Source organism: Scleropages formosus, chromosome 10, assembly GCF_900964775.1.
Source record: "Scleropages formosus chromosome 10, fSclFor1.1, whole genome shotgun sequence".
In the NCBI taxonomy this organism is placed as follows: domain Eukaryota; kingdom Metazoa; phylum Chordata; class Actinopteri; order Osteoglossiformes; family Osteoglossidae; genus Scleropages; species Scleropages formosus.
The window spans coordinates 7,953,161-7,978,078 of record NC_041815.1 but is presented as its reverse complement, the minus strand read 5'-3'; the positions used below and the strand labels follow the sequence as shown (position 1 = coordinate 7,978,078).

The following is a 24,918-nucleotide window of genomic DNA, read 5'->3' as shown; positions in this document are numbered from 1 at the left end:
CCCACAGGACATGAAAGCATCAGCTGCCAATCAAAGCACAATTGAGCCCCGCCCACTACCCTGACACACCTTACTGTCAGGTTAAAATCACCACAGACTGAACATTATTGCACAGCATACTTTATGACTGTCATTCCTATTTAAACATTCGCAGCATTTTTGTTTCCAAGTTGCGATGGAACATGCAACATGACAGCTGCTGTTCAGGGGCTTAGGCAGATTCGAGCAAGTCTCTGAAGAGAAATAGTCCTTTAAAACGTAGGACTGATGAAAGAAACTAAGCAATGATAGTGATAATGCAGTTTATATCTCCCCTGTTTATACACAATACTTGCATTCATGCTTACAATCTATTCACTTCATCCAATCAGAAAAAATTCCAGTTATTTTATCAATTTGTCCATTTTAGTAAAATTTGTATTGTGTTACATCATTTTAAAAATTGTCTGTATGTCTGAGTATGTGCATTGCTTTCTTGGTGTATTCTAATTTTCTTGTGATCTTCACTATTTTAATACATTTATTAAAGAACAAGGAAAGCAGCACAATTCTGGGCACATAACAACAGAAGCCGGAATAAGACGTGAGGAAAAAGAGAAAAAGAAAGTAGGAAGAAGACTACATGTAGGAGAAGGACAGATGAAACATGGGGTGGGAAGGGGGGGTCAATGTGAAGAGCTGAAAAACTATGCATGAGATGGCAGCTGAAATAGAGACACACAGATTCTTACTGCAGTTCGTTGTCCAGGATCGGGGTGCATCTGGCAAGGTTACACATCAGAATAAAAATGTTATCCAAAAACATTTTTAAATCATTTTTGTATTCTTTAGTTCTCTCCATGGGGTGTATTGATCCTGTATGACAAAATGTATTTTTTGGGATGTATTTGGAATGTTGTGACACTGCTGTGCGTCTTGCCAATGTCTTCATAAGCATATGGAATACTTGTCCTTAATTATTACATGGAAGAAGGGCAGAGAAGACCTAAACACATATTTGTACATGAACACATAGTAAGGTACAGGTGTTTTCAGAGGACCTGAGACTTGGCTGATTCTGTCTGTAATTCTTACACTGAATTGTCCTTTTCAATTAGTCAATGTAATTCATGGAAAGGAAAGAAAGAAAGCAGGGTATATTTCAAGAGGCAGTTTAGGGAGGAGTGTAACATAACCAGCAATGGGGTGAGAGAAAAGGAGGTGATTCATGTAAGCCATAAATATAATAGAATCATAGTTGGAGTAGCATTTAAACTAGGTTAATTTGAAGTGCTATATGCAATACACAGCAGTCGTATTGCAACCCTCCTTCAGCGACATTAGCAATGGAGTGTCTTTGCATGTGAGGCATCTGAAAGAGGGTCTCATACTGAAGAATAAATAAATTGTTGGTTGTGTCATTGCTACATCAAAGTCCATTTGTAATACCGTATGGTGCAGCTGTATTGTTTAAAGCTCAACGTATAAATCAAAGTAGACACTAAACAACTTTTTTACATATCTATGGTATAGCTACCCTATAATGTTCAAAATGAAACTCTCAGTTGTACAGTAATTACAAGGGTCTTGGAATATGGATTCTTGTATGGGAGCATTTTCCTTTCCTATGTTGCTGTTTTGATTCAGCCAATGAAAAACTTGGTGCTGAATGAGGGTTGCCCAAAGTCACCCCAGTTTACCTTCAGAGCCCATAAAACAGGAGAGAATTTCTCAGAGAGAAATACAAAAATGCATTTTTTACATTGGTAACTCATGGGTACCAATAAGTTTGCAACACACTGTTAGAGCAAGACAGAAAGGACTGTATCATTGAGTTAAAGGAAGCACAAGACAAATTAATTTGTATTTTCTGTTTGAAGAGAGAACACTTACACCTGGACAGGGCTAAAGCAAATGCACACTGATGCAGGATCACATTCACCGCTAAAACGTTTGTTTTTTCATTATAAGAATAGCGAGATCAGACCTCAGATATATGTCTATATTTAAAGGAATGTCAAGTCACAGATGCAATGAGAAAACAGAAATCTGATATATAGGGTTCAACCAATTAATACAACTTCTGCAGATGAAAAAATAAATACATACTGCACATGGTATAAACAACCCAATGAAAATGATTTCCAAAAAAGGCAGTACTAATTCATTACTTGAACTGTATACACACATACACACATACACTGGCTGAAGCTATTTGTCCCTACTTGAATTGTAGGTGTTTTAAAATTCATTTGTGTGTGTGCCTACTCTGTGATAGACTGATGTCCTGTCCAGGGTGTACTCCCCATCACTGTGCCCTGAGAATCCGGGATAGGCTCTGGACTACCATGACCCTGACCAGGACAAGCAGTTAGCTGAGTGAGTGAGTGAGTGAGTGAGTGAGTGAGTGCGTGCGTGAGTGCGTGCGTGAGTGCGTGCGTGAGTGCGTGCGTGAGTGCAAGATTGTTTTTAAAACAAATCTGCATGCCACCACTGCATATGTTGCCAGAGCTCTGTGAACAATATCTGTGTGTGTGTGTCAGTCATCAGTAGGTGTGCACTCAATGCCTGTGCAATCAGAATGTTTGTCTGTGGCACGTGGTGTGCTGAGATGCCAAGACTCCTACCTGCGCTAGCTTCATCATCATGTGAGCGAAAATGTGCAAGAAGCCAACCACAGCATCCCACAACCTGCTGTGGGCCAGGGATTGCTGGTTGCCTGTGCATGGGCCCTGGGACAATGAAAGAAGCTATTAGAACAGACAGCAGGTGGTGCAGCGGCTAAGGAACCCAACTTTAACTTCAGAAGGAAAACTGCTGCTCCATCCCTGAGAAAAATACTTGTACATTAACTATGCAGGTACACAGTAACAGTGTAAAACTTGACGACAAGTAAGCAGCATTAAGTCAGATCACTGAATAAGAGAACGCCTCACCTGGATGTATTCAGTCAGGCTGTTGAAGACCTGTTTTGCCACTGTCATGGCTTTTGAAAAGTTCCTCTTGCCTGGCTCATCAATGATGTCCTTTCCAGAGTAATACCAGTAGAAGTCACTGATGGACTCCTAATGGAGTACATGGAAAAGGGGAAGCATAAAGACTGTGCTTTTTTGAAGCAACTCACATCTTTGGTGGATTGTGGCCATGCAGGCTGGTGGCTCACCTGCAATCGCAGCAGGTAGTCCACAGTGCAGATTATAATATTGATGGTGGTAGTGCTGCCCGTCTGTGTTCGCAGGTAATTCTGGAAGTCTGCAAGAAGAACAAGCAGCAGCGTAAGACCCCATAGACCTGGTGGAGTTAGCCCTGCTTGCAGTTCATGTCAACTTTACATCAACTCTGTTGTCCACACAGCATTAGTTATCCATATCCTTATTTCTTTGGCCTCAGAGCCAAAAGGTAGCAGGTACCATGTCTCAAGAGGAAAACAAGCTACCTTTAACTTACCATTATTGTGGCCCTCACAAAGTAGCTGCAGGAAGCGGAAGAGATCGCAGGTAAACTCGTTGTCCGCCATGACTTTCTCTTCTGGGAAAAGCGAGAAGATCAGAGACCATGTGAGAGGCAAGAAAGATGAAAAGGTAAGGGTTTGGGCTGCAGCTCGTGTCTTTAAGGTGCATTTGGAAGGTGAAGTGTAAGACAGTGAGATGGAGAGGAATGAAAAAAGAGAGCTTGTGCTTAAGACTATGTGTATGTGTGGGAATGATAAAGGGAATCTATGATTGCGAAAAGCCAGTTACATGAGTCAACATGAGTTATGTTGCATGTATCTTGACTGTTGGTGTTCTGGTTTGTTCTATAGTTATAGGAGTGTGAGAACTCTTTAGGGTACAACATATACACACATGCATTCAGGTGTAAACAATACCACAGACACATCACACCCCCGAACCCCCGTTAGCATGTTAGTAAGAACCGCAAAAACTGTTCTAGAACATGTTCGCCTGTCACTTCAATGCAAGCTGGTGAACAATGGAGCACAGAAGTTAGTGGATAAGTCCACTCTTATCCACATCACACCTGGCGTTTGACTGACAGCTGGCTGGGACGAACTTTGTCACATTCAGAGACAAGAACACAGAAAGATAAAGGACACACAGAGGGACACCGGAAACAGCTAAAATACATTTAACACCTACTGACACAAATACACATAAATGTGTACACATACAAAATGCACATATATACAATATACATTGACATAAAATACTACGAAAGAATAATACCCATCTTTACAAAGACAATCACAGTAATACAGAATAATATCCTGATATCACTGAAATGCACACACAAAAAAGAGAGGCATAAGAAGCTTGCATTTCAGCCATACATCCATAGACTTGCACACCTGCACGCATCCGCACACACCGGTTCATGCAGGACAGATCTACTGCACTCCACTAACTCCACAACTGGTGGAAAAGGGAGAGGAATGATGACAGTAAAGGACTGCCTTTGCCAGTAGGGTCCAAAGTGGGATGCTGTGGCAGAGGTGTTGTGCGGGGGGGCTATGGAGTGAATCAAGAAAGCCTTGACTTTTGAACCTTGCAGACACTCAAAAATCAGACTTTTCCAATTGTAGTGGGAAACAAAAGACGACATGCGGACATATTCCTAGAGGTCATCTCAATAAATGTGACTTCAAAGCATTAGCCACAGCCTCATCTACACCACTAGCTCTTGGTGTCTTGGTGGCACATAGTGCATAGCGATGTGAAAAGCCAAACAATCTTCATTTACTTCAAGTACTTGTTATTAGTATCTGAAGCTGTGCTTTTTTTAATACGTATGGCTATAGAGGTATTGTGACCATTATTTATGACAGAATCCATGCTGCCAAACTATCTCCATGCAGCAGACACTTGCAAAGCAAAATTCAGCCAAACTGCCCAAACTGCCCGAAAGCTGATTTCTCTGGTTTCCAGTATATATAGTTAAGAGAAAAAATATAGTACAATATTTACATACTGTATTATTTATTACCAGGTACTGTAGCAGAGATAACAGCTAAAATATTAGTTACAATTATTAGTCGACAAATAGGCAAGAAAGCAGAGACAATAAAACTGTATGAAGTAAAGCTCAAGTTGACTATAATGGAATTTACACTACAGAATATTATTTTAATTAATAAAATTGTAATAGAGTAGATTTATTATGACACCTGTTCACTCCCAGCAAGGATAAACTGTAATGAAAATTATCTTTTTTTTTCCTTTGTGCATTGGTACTCTAAATAATCGTGATCATGACAAAGAAAGTAATGAAGGTCTCTTTTTAAATAAAAGCCTCAAAAAAAAAAAAAAAATCATGAAGAGGACAAATCTTTGAGGGAATGCTGTGGAACTTTTCTCAGGAGGGAGATTTGAAATAGTATTCTTTCTGAAAACTGCAATTCATTTCAGGGTGCTAAGATTGTATTGTTACTGACAGTTCTCAGTGGTTTCCACTAGAGAACTGATTAAGAAAGGAAGAACTACAGAATTGGTTCAGTTCATTTTCTTTCCTTTCAATCAGTAACCAGTATATGAGTTTTTGAGCTACAGTAGATCTGTAATTAAACACTCAAGGGTAAAACATAAATAAATAAAACTTTTCACTTCTTAACAGAAATCAAGGTAATAACTGGTTTACTTTCCCAGGTAGAGTATTGTCAGATTTAAAATCTAGAAAATTTAAAATGAAGCTATTTTAGTAGGTCATGGCCACTAATCAAAATTTGAATACAAGTTGAAAAGTTTTTTTATATATTCATTTTTTCCTTGAGTGCGAAATGAAATGCAGATTGACTTCACAGCACAAAAGGATGAATAAATAAATACATAGAAAAAAATATGTAGAAAGAAAGAGAGACAGTGAGACAGGCAGAAACAGAGGGAAATTGAGATTAAAAACAAAAGAAACTGGTGTAGTATTTACCACGCTCTAGCTTTATGTCTGCGACCCATGAAAGGAGGTGAGGGTGGAGGAGTAAAGGGAAAAGAGATCACAGCACAAGGGCGGTTGTGCGGGTGACATGAAGTGATGTTTGGCAGAGGGGCAAGGAGAGAGAGAGAGATGGCGGGTGAGTTGACAACAGCAGGAGTACAGGTGTTGACCAGGCACAGGTTCGCCATCAAGTGTCATACCTCTGTACTGTTGCTGTACCATCTGTGCTTTAACAATCATTCTCTAAAACAGAATGTTGGGGTTAAGGATACCAGTAAAAGTGAATGCATGGGGCATACTGTACACAGGATGAATCGAAAACACAAAGTTGTGCTCAATTACTCAGAATGGGGTCAAAAAGAGAACCTATTACAGTTTTAAAATGAAAATAAATGTAAAACGCCTCTTTTCCCCACTTGTCCTATTCATTTTCCCATGATTTTTTTTACTCCAGATGTAGAATGTCGTGATTTGTGCTAACACAGGTACACCAACCCAATCAATATGCTGTTTATTCCTAAATCAAAGTACTTTCATTCTTTTTTTATATGGCTGTTTTGCAAATCTTTACATGTACACAGAGTCTAGAATTTCCACAGAGCTCTAGCTGGATTTTTTTTTATTCATCAAAAGTCGAGCCAGAGCTCTGTGAAAATTCTAAACTCTGTTTATATGTAAAACTCAGATTATTATTGTCTTTACTCACTTGAACTCAGTATATTTGTAGAAATCGCAAGACAAGACCAAAAGCATTAAGAAAACACAAAAATTTGAATCTGAGTGTCACATTTAAATATCTTTACACATTGATAAATAGACAGAGATAAATAAACACGTTAGAAAAAAAAATGGCAAAAGTCACTAGGAAATAACACATATCAAATACAGATGGGCGATAACTGGAGAGAAACAAGTATGTGTACTTTCACATGAAGAAACCAGAAATAAAATTTCAAAAAACATTTTAAAAAGCTAAATAACAAACAACATAAAAGGACATGTAAAAAAAAACAGAAGATTTAGATAAAGTTTTTCTGAAAAAGACCTGTTTGTATGTATTTTGGTAATACTTTAATATTAATTATAATGGACTTATTATAATGGATGGTTCAGTAACATTCAGACCTTTTGTTGATCAATTCTGATTGCTGTTACATGTCCATAAAAAACAATGGTACCTAATGGGTATGAATCATTAGAGAATAAACCAATACTAAGGCTTTATGAGGCTTAGTATTGTTGACAAAAAATAAGTCAACTAAGAGAATAATGTGTATCATGTAACAGCTCAAATGGCTGGTGTGTGTGTGTGCGTGCGTGCGTGCGTGCGTGCGTGTGCGCGTGTGCATTGGTGGGTGCGTGCGTGTGCGTGCGTGTGTGCGTGTGTGTGCGCGCGTGCGTGTGTGCGTTGGTGGGTGCTACTGTCCTGACCTGACACAATCTCTTTAGAGATCATGCTTTCCTACTCACTTGTGCCCTCCTCTGACACCATCCCCAGCCCCTCTGCTTTGTTCTGTCGTTCGAAGGCGTTCAGGTCTAGAACACTGCAAAAAGGTGCAGAAACATAGAGATTTACATTAAGCATGTCTACTCAGCATATGCTCAGTTGCATCAAATACTTTCAGTATGATTTTCCTGAATACTTGTCTTCATCCACCCATCCATCATTGGCAACAACCACTTGTCCCAAGCGGGGGTCATGGTAAGCTGCAGCCTAACCCAGCAACACAGGGCGCAAGGCCAAAGGGGGAGGGGACACACCCAGGACAGGACACCAGCTCGTCACAAGGCATCCCAAGCAGAGCTTAAACCCCAGACCCGCTAGGGCACCGGCTGAACCCGCCGTACCACCACATCCCCCTGAATATATGTCTTAAGGGTCTCGAATTTAAGTGAGCTGCACTAGAAAAATATCTTCAGTATTACCATAAAGTTTTATTACATGACTTCCCTGAACAAATCATTTGGAAGGAAGACATCTAAGTAATCTGTGCAGCTCAATACTTTTATATCCATATGTTGGGAGAACAGTCACCTGAAGTTATATGAACTACTTAAGATATTTGCTGCAACAAGGTACTGATTTTTATCTGTACCAGTGTAAAAAGTACAGTGTCTCCATGTTGTCTGGTACTAGAACATCCGCTGTCTCCACTCTGTACCCTAAATAACTCAGCACTGACCTGCAGGTCTGCATCAGGGCCTGCACACTCAGGAAAAAGCCCACATCCTTCTTGTCTTTGAGATAGTCCAGCATTTTCTGCAAGAAAGAACATTTATAACTGAGCTGTCAGTATATTCCAGTAAATCCTTCCATGTGGTTGCCCGCTGTCTTCAAGTTTGCTATGGACATGGGTCTGTCAAAGAGAGATGATAAGTTTGGGCCTTTAATACAAGTGAGAAGACATTGTCTTTGAGTGGTCATTCATCTGCTACTATAACAACAGACACAATACATCTACATCCAGCAACGATGAAGTGTGATCTCACCTGCTGTACATCACTATTCCCACCATTCAAGATGGAGATGCCCAGCTTCAGAGTGGAGGAAACCATTGCCCCTGGCTCACCTGAGAGAGCATGAAATTAGTCACGGCAATGGACAATGTTCTGTTAAATGTGTTGTACTCTTTCACAACAAAGTAGAGGGTTCTGATTCTGGGATGGTTGGGGATGCACAATAGTTCAGCAAACGGGATCTGCACCATAGGAGGTTAGCAGTTCCTCACAGTAGGTCTGTGTGGTGGGTTTGAGGGTACCTTTGCAGGCACTGATCATCTGCAGGACCATCTCTGCTGCCCCACGGTTGTGTAACCTGGACTGCTGGTACAGGAGTCTCTGTTTTTCCATCTCTTTTTCCTGTTAGTTGTATAGACAGCCCCATGGTTCATTTCGAATAATTGGACAGAGACACAAATCCCATGAACCTGCACGTACGTACACTCAACGGACTCACCCTGCAGCTGAGCTTCTTGTACAGCACACTTCTGATAGTCTTTTCTCTGCCTTTCTTGCTTCCCATATTATCTCACTTCTCCCTCTTTACCCAGCTATACCTATTTTTTTGTCTCTCCCACTTGGTTCCTCCAACTTTTCTTAAGTTCTTTACTGTATGTGCTGCTAAAATATTATCTTATGCTGTCCATGTCTTTTCACCTCTCACACTGATTCCGTCATTCCCTCAACTGTGCCCCAAACCAAGAGATCTGTTGAAAACAGAGTAGTAATTCTACATTGTCACAGTTGCCAACAGGACCGAGTTCGACTACAGCCAAGGTGTGCACAGAGGACTAAATGCCATCAAATGATACAAACCACTACGATCCCCCATACAGCTGCATTTCTTTATAAAAAATGCACACAGTTGCACAATGTTCTCACAACTGCACAGAAGGATTTAACATACTTTATAATGACCTTTACAAGACATATGGAGCATCAGCTTGCATCTATATTACTATAAGTGGTATCATATAACTACAGTCAACATTTATGTAATGTAGGTGGCCTATTGAAATTCTGTTTTATAAAAGAAAGTAATAAAACCTGCATTCAGTTTTGTTGTTATGCACTGATTGTATACCCTCAATGAACTGAATAAGCATAAACCACGCTTAGAAAATACAGGAACTCTCGTCCACATAATCCAGTATGTTACCAACCACTTACTGAAATACTGATATGTATATGTCTTTTAAGAATAGTGGAAAAGTTTAATATGCTTATATAAGTTGACCAGGTTTACAGACAAAAGAAAACTAATAATCGAAGAGTAATCAGCAGAAACAAATATACTTTCTTTGACCTTGCTCTATGCAGTAACCAGAAGAATGTGCCACTGAAAAAAAATATCAATATTCTGTGTTTACCTAAAGAGAGAAAACTCTTAACAGATAAGCTGTTTGACCTGTTGGTCACACTTCCCCAGAGAAAATAGAAGTCAGACACAAAAGGAAGTAGAATGTGAATAGCAGAGAACGGAAACAGATGGACAGGCTGAGCTTTTTATTATGACCATAGTTTCAAAGCCAATACTAATGACAAAATATCAGTCTTTAACTGATTGATAGCTGCTGCTATGGAAATCTCTGACTGGCCAGCCAGCGACTTAATGTAATGCAGACATTTTGACTTTTGACATTTCTCTGCACTTCCTTGAACAGTTGGCATAACTCAGCAAAAAACTACACAAGTCATCGATCATTAGTCAGGAGCAAAAGATGAAATGGATGGAGGTGTGTGTGTGTGTGTATGTGTGTGTGTGTGTGTGTGCATGCACTTCAGGTTAATGTGCTAGGTGCAGTGTTTTGTGTGAATACTCAGTATAGTCGCGTGATAAGTTCCCTCTTCCCCAGCCCTTGCTCCCCCCATACCGTTTCGGTTTGCTCACCTCAAAGGTCATCTCTTCGGCCTCTTCTTCCTCTTTGCCCTCCTCATCAATGTGACAGCTCTGAGTGATGGAAAAAAAAACACAAAAAGCAGTTGTAACGCATTTGGTCGTTAGAAGCTCAGCCTTTCAACCTGATTCAAATATTCACTCACCTTTGCCATGATATCAGCATAAGCCATATATAGATAGTCTTCATCTAGTTTACTGCAATAGACAAAACAAAACGTTTTCCATGTGTTCATCGTCTATAAATCTGTGTACTTAATCATGCTGGCTGCATTTTTAACTATTTTCTGGGCTGGATTTCTGGACAGTTTATCCTCACCTCTTTTCAGTCAGAGCAGTACGACTGAAGTGAAGAATGAGCTGATGAAGGGGGTCTGGCTTGGTTTCTGTCTCTTCTTCCTCCTCCTCCTCTTGTTCCATGGCTTGCTGAAATTCCCACGAGGAGACAGGGATTTAGAGATTTCATAGAGCAGCTAAGGGTAGACACAAGGAGGAGAAGGCCAACATCACAAAGAAGGTAAGCAAGATGGCAAGCAAAGAAGACCTACAGATAGGTCGTTTATCATTTTGTCCTCAAATGAGTATCCCTCGTTCTCAATCCAGTTGCGCTTGTATCCATCCAGGAACATGTTGGAGGCCCGGTGCCTAAAAGCCAGTAGGAACAGAGGAAATAAGAGTTCAATGATGGTTAAAAAATGGATTATTGACTTAAATTAGTGCTATATATTGCTTCAGAGGCTGGACATATGGTTGAACTTCTGTCAAAGGGTGTGCATCTTCATTTGTGTTGTGTTCTATCTGTGGATGCGTGTGCTTTTTGTGTGCATGCGTGGCCTTGATTGTGAGTGTGTGTTTGTATGCACATTACCTTGGAATGTTATAGAGAGGCGTCATTCTGAAGCATGCCACAACGGCCCGGCGACGCTGCTTGGACAGAAGTTTATGCCACGCCATTTTCTTCGACTTGAAGGGATGCTCTGTCTGTGAGGGATAGACTGAACTTACACCTGTCTTTGAATGCTGTTCATTTCTGTTAATTTCTGTACTCCCATGAAAGATCACTCACCAAATCGATGTGATAGAGCACGGCAGACACCTCCTGCACCCTCTTGACCACCTTCTCTGGGGCATCAGCATCTTCAGCTTTTCCCGCCGCCTCCTTGTACAGTGCCATCTGCCAGCGCATGGAAGGATCCTCCACCTGTGTCCAGGAAACTAGACATGAGTAATATGCCCATGTGTTACCCTGAAGGAGGGTATGGCACCGGAGGCTGCTCACCTTGCCCTGAAAATGAAGATTATTTTGCAGGAATTCCCTGACCTCCTCATCTGTGTCTTTCTGTGGAAGAGAAGTCAAAAGACAATCTAGAAGCCCAATGGCTGCAAAAAAAAAAACAGCATGTAACACTCATGCAATCAAAACATTATATTTTATCAGTTTTCGGGACGAGGGAGCTATTTCATCACGTGAAGGAAAGAATGAGGGAACAACACAATAAGCGGGGAGAAGTAGGTCCAAACATAGAGAGAGAGAAAAAAATGGTTTTAAGTGGGACCACTAAAAGACAGAGCAGGGGGTGCTATACCAGAGAGTATCGGACTTTGGCCAGGTTTATGAGCTCTTGGTCGGCAGGGGAGCACATGTTGAGGCCGATGGGCAGCAACTTTTTCAAAGCAGCTACGATGAGCGATGTCTGCACCGAGTATCGGTCCCCACGACGCTTCTTTTTATTGCGCTCCACATCTGAGCCACTGCCCTGTGTGCACATGAAGGGGTTCAGAGGGTGCTGGCCATCTTGCTACGAACAGAGAAACCAGCCCAGCATACCAGCAAAGGGGCATGGGAAACCAAAACCCCTGCACCAGCCATTAAACCAGTGTCGATGCCTGTCCAAAGCACAAGGCTCACTGTCAAAAACAGCCAAGATAAAAAAAGAAAAAAAAAAAAATCTACTGCAGATATAAAAACCATGCTTACGGATTTTTCTAGTACAATTCCAACAATTCTCTACGATCCCATTTCTGCGATTCTCTGTGAACAAACAGCCACTTACCTTTTTGTCTCCATACCACCAACACACAAGAAAATCTCCCCTTGAACACGGGGCCTACAGTTTCTTCCCCACAAAACACAAGGGGAAAGAGGAATGGACAAGGCTCACATTCTACAGGACAGGAGGTAGGAGAACAGGCTTGGGTAAAGGGGGAAGACAGCCATTTAAATACTTTGCACTGTTACAGTAACCAGGAGGGCACAAGGGGGATCCAGCTATAAAAAAAGTAACATGCTTAAAAGGTGAGAATTCCTCTCAAACCGCAGTCCTGCAAAACGTGTGCATGTGCATGTCTGTAGTCATGTTTAATACGAGTAACAGATGACTTCAGACGTAGACTTTTGAGAACAAGCTTTTAGAGTTAAGTCAACTGAGAGGCTGCGCTTGGAGAAAGGGACTAAACCATTTTGGAAGAAGGTCAAGTTGTACTGCAGCCAACATGTATGTGAAAAATTAGGTCCACGAGGTAATTCAGCCGAACCTCATGCTACAGGTTCAACAAAATGTCAGAGTCAACAATGAAAACATGGCAAATTTGATTTTTAACTCACACAATGACACTGAACAAAAAATGTTTGTAGTTTAACTCTACTGTTCTTTCTTCACTGTTTCATTATTACAAAAAAGCTAATTATAATGAAAGGGGGAAAAAAACAAGTATGTCCAACTTTTCATGAAAAAGGGAACATTCCAGAATATTTCTGGTGAATTACAAATCGGTTTTGATGCAAATCAACATAGGACTCTTCAAGATCTAATTCAGAGTTCATATTGTGGGCATGAACTTTAAGATGGAGATGAGATGTGAACTAAGTTCAGATATTTCACCAAATTCTGATCCGTTTGTCAGACTGAAGAATTACCAAGATTTTTTATGGTTCATTTGTTTTTTGTCTTCTTTAGTCTTCAAACTATGCTTGAAATTCATGCTTCAGTCACCGCACAGGTAGCTCGACTCAAAACCCTGTTGTTGATTTGGACTCGAGCTGAACAGATTGCAGTTAGTACCGCCATGTCACATAAAGACAGATTCAACCCCTGGCAAAAGCATATAAATCCCACGTGGTGCCCCCCCAGTGGTGCTCCTATCCTCTTGTCCTGCTTTGTTGCAGTTACTGCCTGTTATCTGCTCTCCCTCCACCTTTACATCAGTTGGCCATGCACATACATGCGAGTTTCATCGTAGCCTTCTACACCAGGGAATGCAGAAGGCCAAGAAAGGCTCTAGGGGAGAAGGTAACAGAGGACTACAGTAATACTGGCTATCAGCACAGGACAGGAGAGGTGGGTGGTTATTTGAGTGCAGTGGAAAGTAGCGCTTCAAAGGTGGCAGGGAGTTGTGTCCATTGAAGCATCTGCAAGTGTAGCCGAAGGTAACAGTAGTGTAAGGTAAAACTAGTCAAAGCATTATCATGATGGCTCATTTTAATATCTACACCTAGTACCAACATTATAAATGTATTAACACTGTCAAGAAAGCAGCCCAAGGTTCAGAAAAGACAAAAATACAACCAGTATTTTAAGAGGAAGACTATATATACTTAGATGAATGAGGGTTTTGGAAGGGAGATTAAATGTTAGGCAGAAAAACTGTGAAAGGCAAGACAACCTGTTTGCAGGGTGGTGTCAGCTTCTCCATACTACATTCCCCGTAATGCATCACTTACATGGCACCATGACCTTTCTTTCTAACCACAGTCCACTCCACACCAATTAGTGCATGTCATGTTAAATGGGAAGGGGAAGCTGACAGTTCTGGGGTATGGAAGCAATTCTGAATCTTAATGGGTGTTTGGAAAAGGTGGTTAATGGGAAGACAGACAACACATTGGCATTGGCATGGACAGGGGAATTGAGAGTGCCTCCTTAAGGAGCCCCAGAGCTAAAAACGAAACGCTCAACAAAAACAAAACAAAAAACCAAAGAAAGGTACATGTTGTAGATTCCCAAAAAAACAACAACAACAACAACCAACTAAAGGCAAATTCATCAAACTCAAAAGGAGCAGGGCGATGTAACTGAGTTCCCTCAGGCAAACCCAGAGGCCGCAGTGCATGCGCGTGCCCCCAGCTGTCAGCTCTAGGTGTCAGGGTGGAGTGTAGTGCCACAAGCCCTGCTCTTCGGCACAGTACTTTCATCAAGCACCTCCCGCCTACTCCTTCACACACCGGCAGAAAAGCAGTTGGTCCATGGGTGGAATTTCACTCTACTGAATCATTCCTAGAACTCTGCTTGAATCTTGCCACCCCAGAACACTGGATCCCTCCCTGTACGCCTTACGTGGTGGTGTTGATGATTGTCCCTTTTTCTGTCTGTGTGTGGACTCAGAGTCGGGATCAAAGCATGGGGGAAATATTGAAACCCCATCATGGTGGGCAATGAGAATAGTACCTATAGTTTCCTGTATGTTTGGCATATGCTGACTTATCTGTAGTTCAGATGTCAGTCATCTGTGTCTCTCTGCACATTAGTTCTACTTGGCTTGTGTTTTTATGCTTGCATGCATATGCATGTGCATAAATTTGCGCCAGTGTGTGGGAGAGGTTGATGAAAAGCCCGCCCTAACCCGAGGTGCCATGCGATCAGCACAGTCTTTCGTGCAGAAACATGGTCTAACCTCTGCATCCCCGGCCTAGTGACCCCAGCGTCCACACGGAGACAAAACAGAAGGACATTCGGAGAGAGAACAGCCATTAACACCTTTCTTCCTGCTCTTCCAGCTGCTGGACCTCAGCTAACACACTGACAGTGAAACCAGTCCCCAGTTTCTCATAAGAGTAACAATGCATAAAAATACAATCTTGCCCCTCATCAGTGTAATCTATAAGAACAAAAAATAAACATCAATTCTCACATTCTTGGGCTCATGGCTCAAAACTACACTGAACAGCCACATAACAGACATCTGTTTCGTGTAAATTTTCTTTGACTATGCAGTTTAGAAAAACATTGCATAATTCGTAATGGTCCAATTTAGAAGATGAATCATCCACAAAAGCAGTCAAGGAAAAACGTGGCAACTAGCATATGTAAATAAACCTAAGAACTAAATCAAACTGGGTGTGTCTAATACACAGCTTCGGCAGAATAAATTGTGTCTGTTAAGCGAATGTTGAGTGTACTTTGCATATAGCCTTAGTCTTTCTCTCTAAACCCAGAAAAAGGATGAGCCCTAATATTACATCTTCAGATAAAATTGCATCAAAAATATTTTCAAATGGCAGTCCAGATTACAATGACTGCCTTAAGGTCATGTTTTTTGCAGTCTACATATATTAAATTGATTTATTAACTGTCATTGTACTGTTTAAAGACTCAAACTTATTTCTCACTGCAGCAATCCAGTGAATTCACATGACACTGAACACTGACGTTCAGCTCCAAGATCCCCTCTGATTCGGTCTGTCACAGCTGAACATGGATGACTGCAACTGAATATAAACAAATCTGGCAGCAGTCAGTCATTTTCACCTTGCTCATTTTGCTCTTGCTGTCAGCAGTGAGGAAGGACATGTTGTTTATTTCGTTCATCACCACGAAGTTCTGCTCCTCTCGCTTAAAGTTCTGGAGAGACAGAAGACAAGGAGAAAGACTTAAGGCTTAAGCAGTTAAGTTGAAAAACAGAAAAAAATGTCAGCAAAACTTACGTGAGATTTTGACCAAAAGATGAAGACCTCTCCCACCATTCTGAAGAGATCTTCTGCATCTGGATCTGGACAGGTAAGCCACCTTGCCCTGAGCCACAGAAAATGTTTTATGAGTATATGCGTATGAGTACCGTCAGAACACAAAGTATTTACGAACCAGGCATAAATATGGAAACAGTCCATTTCTGCATAAATCACTATAGCCTGAGGGCCTCTCATTAGCACCTGTTGTTGTCCACATATCGGATGAGCAATGGGTAGAGGGCATACAGGTCCCTGCAAAGCACAGCAAATTCATCCCGTATTGTGCTCTGCTCGCTGTCCGACTCCATCTTGCCTTCCATACGCATCTGATCTTCCTCTGCCACCACCTTTCCACAGCGCTTCCGCAGTTTCTCCATGGTGGGAATGAAGTGGGACTTCAGCATCTCTGGTTTCGCTCTGCTTACAATGGGCTGCGTGAACACTGAAAAGTAGGCAGGGAAACAGCATTAAGGATTCAAATTAAGGATACAACTATTAAGGATGTAAATTATGAAGACTGCTCAGGCATACTGCTCCAAGTCACACAAAAATCACTCAACCCTGTCTGCTAAGTGGTCATTCTCTTGCACTCACCAGCCAGCCTCTTCATCCAGGAAGCCTCATCAATGCCCAGGTTGTTGACCACGATCTTCATAATGCTTCCTAACAGTTGATTGAGGTGCTCAGAAGTGACCTCTGTACACAGTTGGCCTTCTTGTTCAGGGAAATTCTCCACACCTCTCTCCCACCAGCGTGGTAGATAGTTGCACAGCATGGGCAGGGTGACTTCAATGATATGTGGCATTTCAGTGTAACGTGCACCAGACTCTGCCAAGTCTCTGATCTCTTTCATTAGGGCATCTAATTCCGGGATGTCTGGACAGAGCTCCTTGACATGGTTGGGCAGGCCAAGGACTGCAGGAATAGAGCATCGGGGACATCTCAGGATGTCAGACAACAGAAAATGGGCCACAGATACAGCACTGTGCAAAAAAAATTAGGCACTTGGGGAAAAAAAGCTGTGAAGTGAAAACGCTTCCAAAAATAATGCTCTTAATTAATAAACTTCTTGCAAATTTTAGTAACTATCCATCGTGAACAACCACTTGGTTTGGCTTCACTTATCCCAAGCGGGCTTGGCCAGGTCCGACTCTCTGGCGGGTCTGGGGTTCGAGTCCTGCTTGGGGTGCCTCGCGATGGACTGGCATCCTGTCCTGGGTGCGTCCCCTCCCCCTCCAGCCTTGCACCCTGCGTTGCTGGATTAAGCTTCAGTTCACTGCAACCCCGCTTGGGATAAGTGGTTTCAGACAGTGTGTGTGTGTGTGTGTGTGTGTGTGTGTGTGTGCTTTCTTTCATTAACGGCATACAAAACCCTTACTGTAATACTGTAACTTTTTGCAAAAGGAATGCTTGGAAATCTAAAATATGCTCTTTCCCATTGACACTAATGCAGAAGACATTAAATAACCGTCTAAAACAGATGTTTTTGCGAAACATCTAAGTGCCCAAGACTTTTGCACAGTACTGTAGATGTTGACAAAGTTTTAGCTACTCACTGGCTCGCTCCCGTGGGGTCTTTGTGGTGTAGACGGAGTAGGCATTAAATTCATTGAAGTAAGGTTCCACAAAGGCCACCGGCATGGCAGCAGCCAAATGAGCCAGACACTCCCCTAAAGCTGGCCTATGTCTGTAGGAAACACAAAGCATCGTACTTTAAAACGTTATGAGGATTCCTATGTTAATGTCGAGGGTACAGGGTATAGACACAACGGACAAATCTCTGATAAAGACAATTCATAGCTGTACAAGCAAAGCTGTCACAAAAGTGTAAATTTAGTCCTGCTACAAACCATCCCTAGGTAACAAACACACATTAAGACACAATAGAAAAAAACTCACTTTTCCATATGTGGAGTTTTGATTGTGCCCACAGAGTAGATGCTGCACATGATCCGATAACATGAGATCTGCAAGTCATCCACTTGGGAACAATGAAGAAGGGAAAAAACAAGGTCACTTTAAGAACATTCCATACCCTTTACATTAATAGATTGTGTTTATAGGAAGCAACATGACTAGCAACATTTGTATTGGGTGATAGAGCAAGGTTTAGCTCTTTTTCATATTATTAAGGTACTGACTCACGGATGACATCATCTCCAAACTGGTGTTGCGCAATGTGATCGAACAGGGAGGTGAGCACAGGTAGCAAGGCTACTGTAGTGTAGTTCATGTTCTGTGACACCCCTTTCACCTGCAGATTGGAGGAGAGGGTCTAGTTTACTGAAAGGGGAATTAATGACAGGATCCTCTTCAAGACCTGTACCAACCTGATTACGGCTGGAAACTTTGCCCAGCTTTAGGTTCTCTACCATCTTCTCAATGTCATCTGCAGCACTCTCAAAGAAGGAACGTAGTCCTGCTTTCACAATCTCAGGGCCAGATTTCATCACTGTCCTGAAGGAAGCCAAGACAAATAAAATGAACCCAAAAAGTGCACAAAACTGATATGTCAGTTTTAAAAATTTAATTAGTATCGAATGCACTATAAATCACTACAATCACAGTCATGGATGATTGCAAAAATTTGTGTATTTTCTTGTGTTTTTGTACTTTGATCAGGGAGGGCCCCTTCAGTATGTTTTATCTGTGAGCACAAAAAACACATATTTCAGACCAAATGTTGTTGTTGTATGAACCAGATATACAAACATCAGAGATCAGAGTGACAAAAAGACAAGCATTTCTTACCGAGCATCCAGTGATCGCGACAGTATGTGTAGACAGTTGACTACAGCAGCAGCATCGGTACCTGCACAAAAAAAGACATAGCTGTACCATTACCACGGTAGTGGGCCATAGTGTCTGTTAATGCCAATGTGTTGTACAACAACCTCAAGTTGGCACTTTCACCTTAACGTCACATCGTGGCCATGCACTCACAATAGTTAGCACTGAAGCTAAACTCAGAAACTTGATCTGGCATCTGATGTGGAGGTCCACACCAGATTGAGGGCTGCAAACCCGAGGTTTACTGCAGAAGTGGTATTAGCTGTAGAGTGTAAATGATGCTATCTTGATAGTTTGGTTGCATTTCCAATCGCCCAATGAGAACAGTATTAACAATCCTAAATCTGGAAATAAAAGAAGTAATTCCTATTGTAGACTAAAGCCTTTCATGGAGAGGGGATGAGATATAGATAAACATCAAGCATATAGGAGCTATAGCCTTAAGCGCACCAGGCTACAGAGCCAGCTGAAAATGTTGTGATGTTCCCAGTCAGAGCTCTTGATAAGAGGTAAATCACAGCCACAAGGCAAACTTGTCCACCAGCTCTGCATCCAGTACAGATGTGGCCTCTGCTTCTTGCACCAGCCGCGCTCTCAAAAGCAGAACCGGGTCTCCCCCATTCAACTGTGTGCTCTAAGCCATCCATTTTTCACAAAACTGGGGATAGTTATTTTGAGGGTATTCCGCTAATGATGCAAAAAGCGATCCAGCAATTGGAAGATATTTTTAATTATATTTGATAATATCGGAAGTAATAGAGAAAGAAAGTTCATTAACTTGTTTTATTTACGTACATGTTCAACAGACTATGATCCTAAAACGTGCTTTTTTGCATAAACTGGCATTCATGTATTTATTGCAGCTATTTTCTTTATTGCTCAAACTGAAAGATTCATTTCATGTATTCCTGTTGTTTCCCCTTCTGTCCCAATAATGTTAACTGGGTCAAGATTTTTCTACATTTCCATAGTTATGGAGCACAGAGCTTGGGGTGAGATCCCTTCGAAGGGTTTTCACAAATTATTTGTGAAGCCATCTCCCGTGAGGTGAGCAAAAAACACCGCTTCATACCCAGAAGGTCACTGCAGCTCAAACACACGGGGAGGAGGGAAAGCAAAGCAAAGCAGAGCACAGCAGAGCAGAGAGACGGGGAGGCAAGGAAGGGGAGGAGGAAGCTGGACCATAAAGAGTAATAGAGATGGCCAGGTAGAGGGGGCTCCACGGGATTCTGAAACTGAGACACAAGGCAAAGGGAGGCTCTTTCGAGCGGAGGACTGAGTGTAAACTAGAAAACGGGGAAGGGGGTGAAAGTCAGAGAAGATATGAGGCAAACAGGGAAGAGGCAGAACACCTCCATGCAGGTCTCTTACCAAAGAGAGAAACTCTGTGTCTCACCAAAGCAGCCATTTTACAGAAGATACTAAAGCAGGAGGAGAAAAAAAATGAAAAGGAACGGTAGGGAGCAGGGAAAGGAAAGAGAGGATTTGAGGTCCAGGCAAAGGGAGTGAAGGGAACAGTTTCCAGAATGGGGGGAGGGTGAGTATGAATAGAAAGTGGAGGGCTTTTGAGGAAAGTGAAGGACAGTTACAACAAGCAAAACGATGCGCCACTGTAGGCCCTGTACATGTGTGCATGAGGATATAGTGTGGGAAAGCAGGAAGGACAGAAGAAATGCACAGCTAACCTGGGGAATGCCTTGAAAGGTAAGATCTAGCATACACCAACGAATAAAATCTTACGGATAAGACATTATTTTGGAAATAAATGCTGTGAATGACCACAGATCTTTCAAAATCTTCCTAAATCTGTCTAAGCAAGTAGCTCGGGCAACAAGGAACTGCAGAAACTCTAGTGCTGTAGTTCTGTATTGTATAATATACCACATTCTGTTGCAATATAGGTGGTTCCACCATGTCATGTTGTATAGTAAAACCATTTGTTGGTGTTTATGTTATGTTAACCAGTTTGTGAGTTATTTGTCTGTGATTTATAGTTTCTTTTTGTAAACAGTTGGAGAGTATATAATGCATAAAGCTCAGCATATGTGGTTTTGACTTAACAGCCCAGGGTACCAGCTGTGTCCCCAGGGTAACAGTGTGATGCATTTAGGTGCTGAGTAAAGGCACAAGTGTCCACTAAGTGGCAGTAGGTGTTACCTGGCAATCATCTCTTTCTCCTTGTTGGATGAGTGACCCCCACTGCCCAGCAGCTTGGCAGGTGTAGATAGGAAGTACAGGCAGTGGTTCTTAAAGAACTGGTTTATCAAAGGTAGTAGAATCTGGGGTCAAGGAGAGAAGTGAGTGAGTACTTTGTTCACGCCTTCCTCCAGTATCACAGTGAAAGGCCAGTCTTTAAAGAGTCAGCCCTGCAAAGGAGCTACCCTGACCCATGTGACAATGGCCTCTCACCTTGGCAAAGAACTTGATCTCCTGCTCATGCGGTGACTTCTCCACCCTTCCACTGCTCACCACAGCCTCTGCACAGAGACACAATATAGCAAGTTTGATGTTGAACATGACACTGCACCCTCCACCACCAAGCATTATAATGAATGGTCCCATGAGTCTGTTCTACCCAAATGTGCAATAAACTCCTGTGCGATGTCCAGCCACTTCAGCAATTTTTTCAAGAAGCCGTAGGCAAACCGCTTTTCAATAGAGGAGATATCTTGTTCCATGTCTTTCAGCCCCCTGAGAGAGCGAGCGCGAGAAAAAGAGGGGGTATGGTAAGGAAGGGACAAGCATGGTAACAGCCAGAAATAGTAATTACAATTCTTGCAGTACCTTGTGACAGCATATCCATTAAGCTGAAGAAATTTCAGCAGGTCCTGGGCCTTCTCTCGATCACGAGCCTTCTCCTTGGCAGTGAGGGTGTCATAAGGCACAAGCAAGGGATGAGTACCACCGCCTAAAACACACAATTATGGAACAACAGATAATCAGCAATATCATATGTACCTGATGATTTTTGTCTCAGATTTTTGGTATCTACACTGAACTGAAATATAGAACAACATATCGAAAGGAAAGGTATTGAGATACAGTTTAACTACTGCTACTAAGTTTCATTTTACTCAAGTGGTGTCTTTTAACCTAGTAAAGAAACAGGCTTTCATACCTTTGGCCTGCAGCTCCAGCTTCTTCTTCCTGGCCCATGTATTGTGGTAGTTCTCAGCTAACTGCTCAGCCATGGACTACATGGACAAAAAACATGGTAAAGAGAGGTTGAGGGAGAGAGAGAGAGAGAGAGAGAGAGCAATTAATATACATAAAAGAAAGCCAGATGCATACAAAAAAGCATACTTGTTCTTAGACACATTCATTGATTTTCAGTATGCTCAAATTGTCCTGAGTCACAGTGCTCCAGAGCCTTTCCTAGAATCATTGGCTGCAAGGCTGAGGGGGATACACCGCTCCATCGCAGGGTAGCCACAAACACACATACACATAGACACAGTCATTCACCCATTCACACATTATGGGCAATTTAGCTTCACCAATCCAATTCAACTGCATGTCTTTAGACTCTGGGAGGAAACCAGAGCACCAGGAGGTGTGCAGACATGGTGAGAACATGCAAACTCCACACAAACTGAGTTGGGGATCAAACCCACGTTCTCTTGCACAATACAGGCACTGAGGCAGCAGCGGTACTCATTACATTACCATGCTGCCCTTCTTCGATATAATAATAATACATTTTCACATCTTAAATTTGAAGCCTTCTAGGCATCTGCATGCTTCCTGGAAACAGGACTTCATTATTGCTTTGCAGTATATTGCAGTATATTATACTCATCATCCTGTTAAGAATTCTCTGTCAAACTGGAAAACTTGCTAATTTTTCCTACCTCCTTGGCTAAACTCAGTCATATCAAAGTTACAACCTAGTCTTGCAGATACATCCAGCAAAACATCCATAGGATCCACACGTATCTCACAACAAATTGTATGCAACTCAACCCGCCTGGACTACTGCCACTCTCTCCTGTCTGGTCTTCCGGCTTCTGCCATCAAATCTCTCCAACTGATACAGAATGTTGCTGCACAAATCGTGTTTGACCTGACGAAACATTCCCATGTATCCCCCCTTCACATCTCTCTGGCTTCCTATAGGTGTGGGATCAAATTCAAGACTCTGTTTATGGCCTACAAAACCATCAACAGATCTGTTACCTATCATCTACAAGACCTGATCACTCACTACACCCAAACCAGACTTTTATGTTCCTTGACCTCTGCCCATTGCTGGTCCCACGCACAAGAGGTTCAAAGCAGAAGCACAAAGGTTTTTGGTTCTGGCTCCGGTGTCGTAGAATGACCTCCCTCTCTCACTCAGAACTGCTGAATCTCTTTCTACATTTAAGAAGAGTCTCAGAACATATCTCTTTGAGACTCACTTCGCTCCTAATCTCTTATGTGCTCGATAAATATATATTATGTTATCTGTTTAAAAATTTTCAAAAACCTCAACATGTATGTACTTGTGAAAGGTATTCTGGTTCATACAGTGGTATGTGACCAGCTGAATGTACTCAAGAATCGCGTGTCTGCATCCAGATCTCTCCCTCTGCTGCTGTAATGTGCATTTGTGTTGTTCTGAGAGATGTACATTGTTCTGGAGAAAAGCGTCTGCTGAATGAATAGCTGTAAATGTAAATTGTTTTGCAGCTCCTCCCAGACACAATCCCAGGCCCTCCCATCAATGCTGAGGGTACCAGAGTTCTGACTTCTGCATGATGTGTTCATCTCTACAGAATAATTAAAACAACCCCTTTTATCTGCTGTGATACACCTGATGCAAAATATTCATCAGCTTAGGTTAAGAGTGCATTTATTTTTTCACCTCTTACATTATTGCTGTCTTGACTAATGTATCTTTATTAGAAAACTTATGTAATTTAACTAAGGCCTCTGTCTTAGTTTGATGGACTACTGCTTGTTCCAACCTGGCTGGTTGCTGTGCTATTTTATAAAAAGATGCCAAGTACCTGGAGCTCTCGTGAGATTGCCATGCCAGAAATATCGATGGGTTGTGGGGAGTAGCCATGGCTGGGGTCATAGGTCATCTGCAACAGATGGAAATGGAAAAAATAAGCTGTCAGAAGCTGCATTTTGTAAGTAGAACACCCTGCTGGATATTACTTAGTATGTACTCCGCTTTTTGCCTTTACCTGTGCTGTTTGTGATATTTTGCGGGTTTTCTTCTCTGTCTTCTCCTCATCACCGTCCCTGGCCTTCTCCAGGTTCCACTCCCAGGCAAGCATGGCTTTGATTGACTCTTTAATGGGCCAGCGGTAGATCTCCTTGTCCTAAAGAAACCAAAAATTGCTAGCAATCTACACAATAAGCACTATAAGAAGCACAGAAAGCCAATACCAGTAAACATCATATGCTAAAATGCCTCAAAGGTAGTATGTACACAATATTTTCAGAAGTGAATGCCAGGGGAAGATAGAAAGCAACTGATGAATTGTGAAGTTGTGACATTAAATTTATGTCTTTGTCCAAACACAATTACCATTTGTACAAAGTGCATTACATTGTTAAAAAAAAACACCTTTACCATGATTTATCCATTTATTAAGATGAAGAGAAACTGAATGGGTGGAACACTTAAACGTGGAAGCATGAGAAACACAGAGTATCAGAAACTGAACTGAAATATTTCTAACCTTCTCAGAGAAAGTCTTATATGGTCTGAGCATGGGATGAGTCTTGGCATTCTCATCAAGCGTCTCTCCATACGTCCAGTTATTTTGGATCTGAAAGAAAATTTAGTAAAAACAAAAGCATGGCTCTGTTTTCCTCCACTTACTCATTAATGAACCAGCAATTCAATAACTGCACGACAAAACTGTTTCAAAGGTCAACGTATCAAAGCTTCAAAATTAAACAACGCAGAGTCTGATGTTCAGAGACGCAAGCGGTTTTGTTTCAAAGTAGTTTATGACCCTTACTAACCTTTTCAAATGCCCATTTGTCATGTGTGTGCTCTGCATATTTGTTAATGAAAGCATCCAGCTTCTCTGGGATAATGGTGCTACAAGAGATGGAAAAAAACTGAAGAACCTGTTTTTGTTTATCATTTTGTTTAATT

At 41.7% G+C, this 24,918-nt stretch overlaps 1 protein-coding gene across 6 annotated transcripts in view; it reads right to left on the bottom strand.

The window, feature by feature from the left end:
• The window catches only part of ryr1b (ryanodine receptor 1b (skeletal)), a 67,985-nt gene that overhangs the window by 10,283 nt on the left and 32,784 nt on the right, over positions 1-24,918 (bottom strand). For 2 of the 6 annotated variants that reach the window (XM_029255664.1, XM_018764382.2), the window contains 36 exons: positions 24,783-24,861; positions 24,494-24,583; positions 23,993-24,130; positions 23,810-23,887; positions 21,937-22,012; positions 21,603-21,726; positions 21,394-21,509; positions 21,228-21,295; positions 20,976-21,097; positions 20,190-20,239; positions 18,780-18,840; positions 18,359-18,485; positions 18,174-18,282; positions 17,928-18,009; positions 17,585-17,715; positions 16,623-16,943; positions 16,230-16,470; positions 16,005-16,092; positions 15,829-15,921; positions 14,975-14,989; positions 11,890-12,060; positions 11,583-11,642; positions 11,370-11,504; positions 11,172-11,284; positions 10,852-10,948; positions 10,623-10,729; positions 10,450-10,501; positions 10,298-10,357; positions 8,667-8,766; positions 8,398-8,477; positions 8,091-8,167; positions 7,378-7,451; positions 3,427-3,507; positions 3,143-3,231; positions 2,916-3,044; positions 2,607-2,711 (listed from right to left, as the gene is read on the bottom strand). In XM_029255664.1, the coding sequence (XP_029111497.1) occupies positions 2,607-2,711; positions 2,916-3,044; positions 3,143-3,231; positions 3,427-3,507; positions 7,378-7,451; positions 8,091-8,167; positions 8,398-8,477; positions 8,667-8,766; positions 10,298-10,357; positions 10,450-10,501; positions 10,623-10,729; positions 10,852-10,948; positions 11,172-11,284; positions 11,370-11,504; positions 11,583-11,642; positions 11,890-12,060; positions 14,975-14,989; positions 15,829-15,921; positions 16,005-16,092; positions 16,230-16,470; positions 16,623-16,943; positions 17,585-17,715; positions 17,928-18,009; positions 18,174-18,282; positions 18,359-18,485; positions 18,780-18,840; positions 20,190-20,239; positions 20,976-21,097; positions 21,228-21,295; positions 21,394-21,509; positions 21,603-21,726; positions 21,937-22,012; positions 23,810-23,887; positions 23,993-24,130; positions 24,494-24,583; positions 24,783-24,861 (3,739 nt within the window). Of the gene's footprint in view, positions 1-731; positions 762-2,606; positions 2,712-2,915; positions 3,045-3,142; positions 3,232-3,426; positions 3,508-5,898; positions 5,917-7,377; positions 7,452-8,090; positions 8,168-8,397; positions 8,478-8,666; positions 8,767-10,297; positions 10,358-10,449; positions 10,502-10,622; positions 10,730-10,851; positions 10,949-11,171; positions 11,285-11,369; positions 11,505-11,582; positions 11,643-11,889; positions 12,061-14,974; positions 14,990-15,828; positions 15,922-16,004; positions 16,093-16,229; positions 16,471-16,622; positions 16,944-17,584; positions 17,716-17,927; positions 18,010-18,173; positions 18,283-18,358; positions 18,486-18,779; positions 18,841-20,189; positions 20,240-20,975; positions 21,098-21,227; positions 21,296-21,393; positions 21,510-21,602; positions 21,727-21,936; positions 22,013-23,809; positions 23,888-23,992; positions 24,131-24,493; positions 24,584-24,782; positions 24,862-24,918 lie in introns of all 6 variants that reach the window. The other 4 variants (XM_018764375.2, XM_029255663.1, XM_018764389.2 and 1 more) reach the window with 4 other exon arrangements.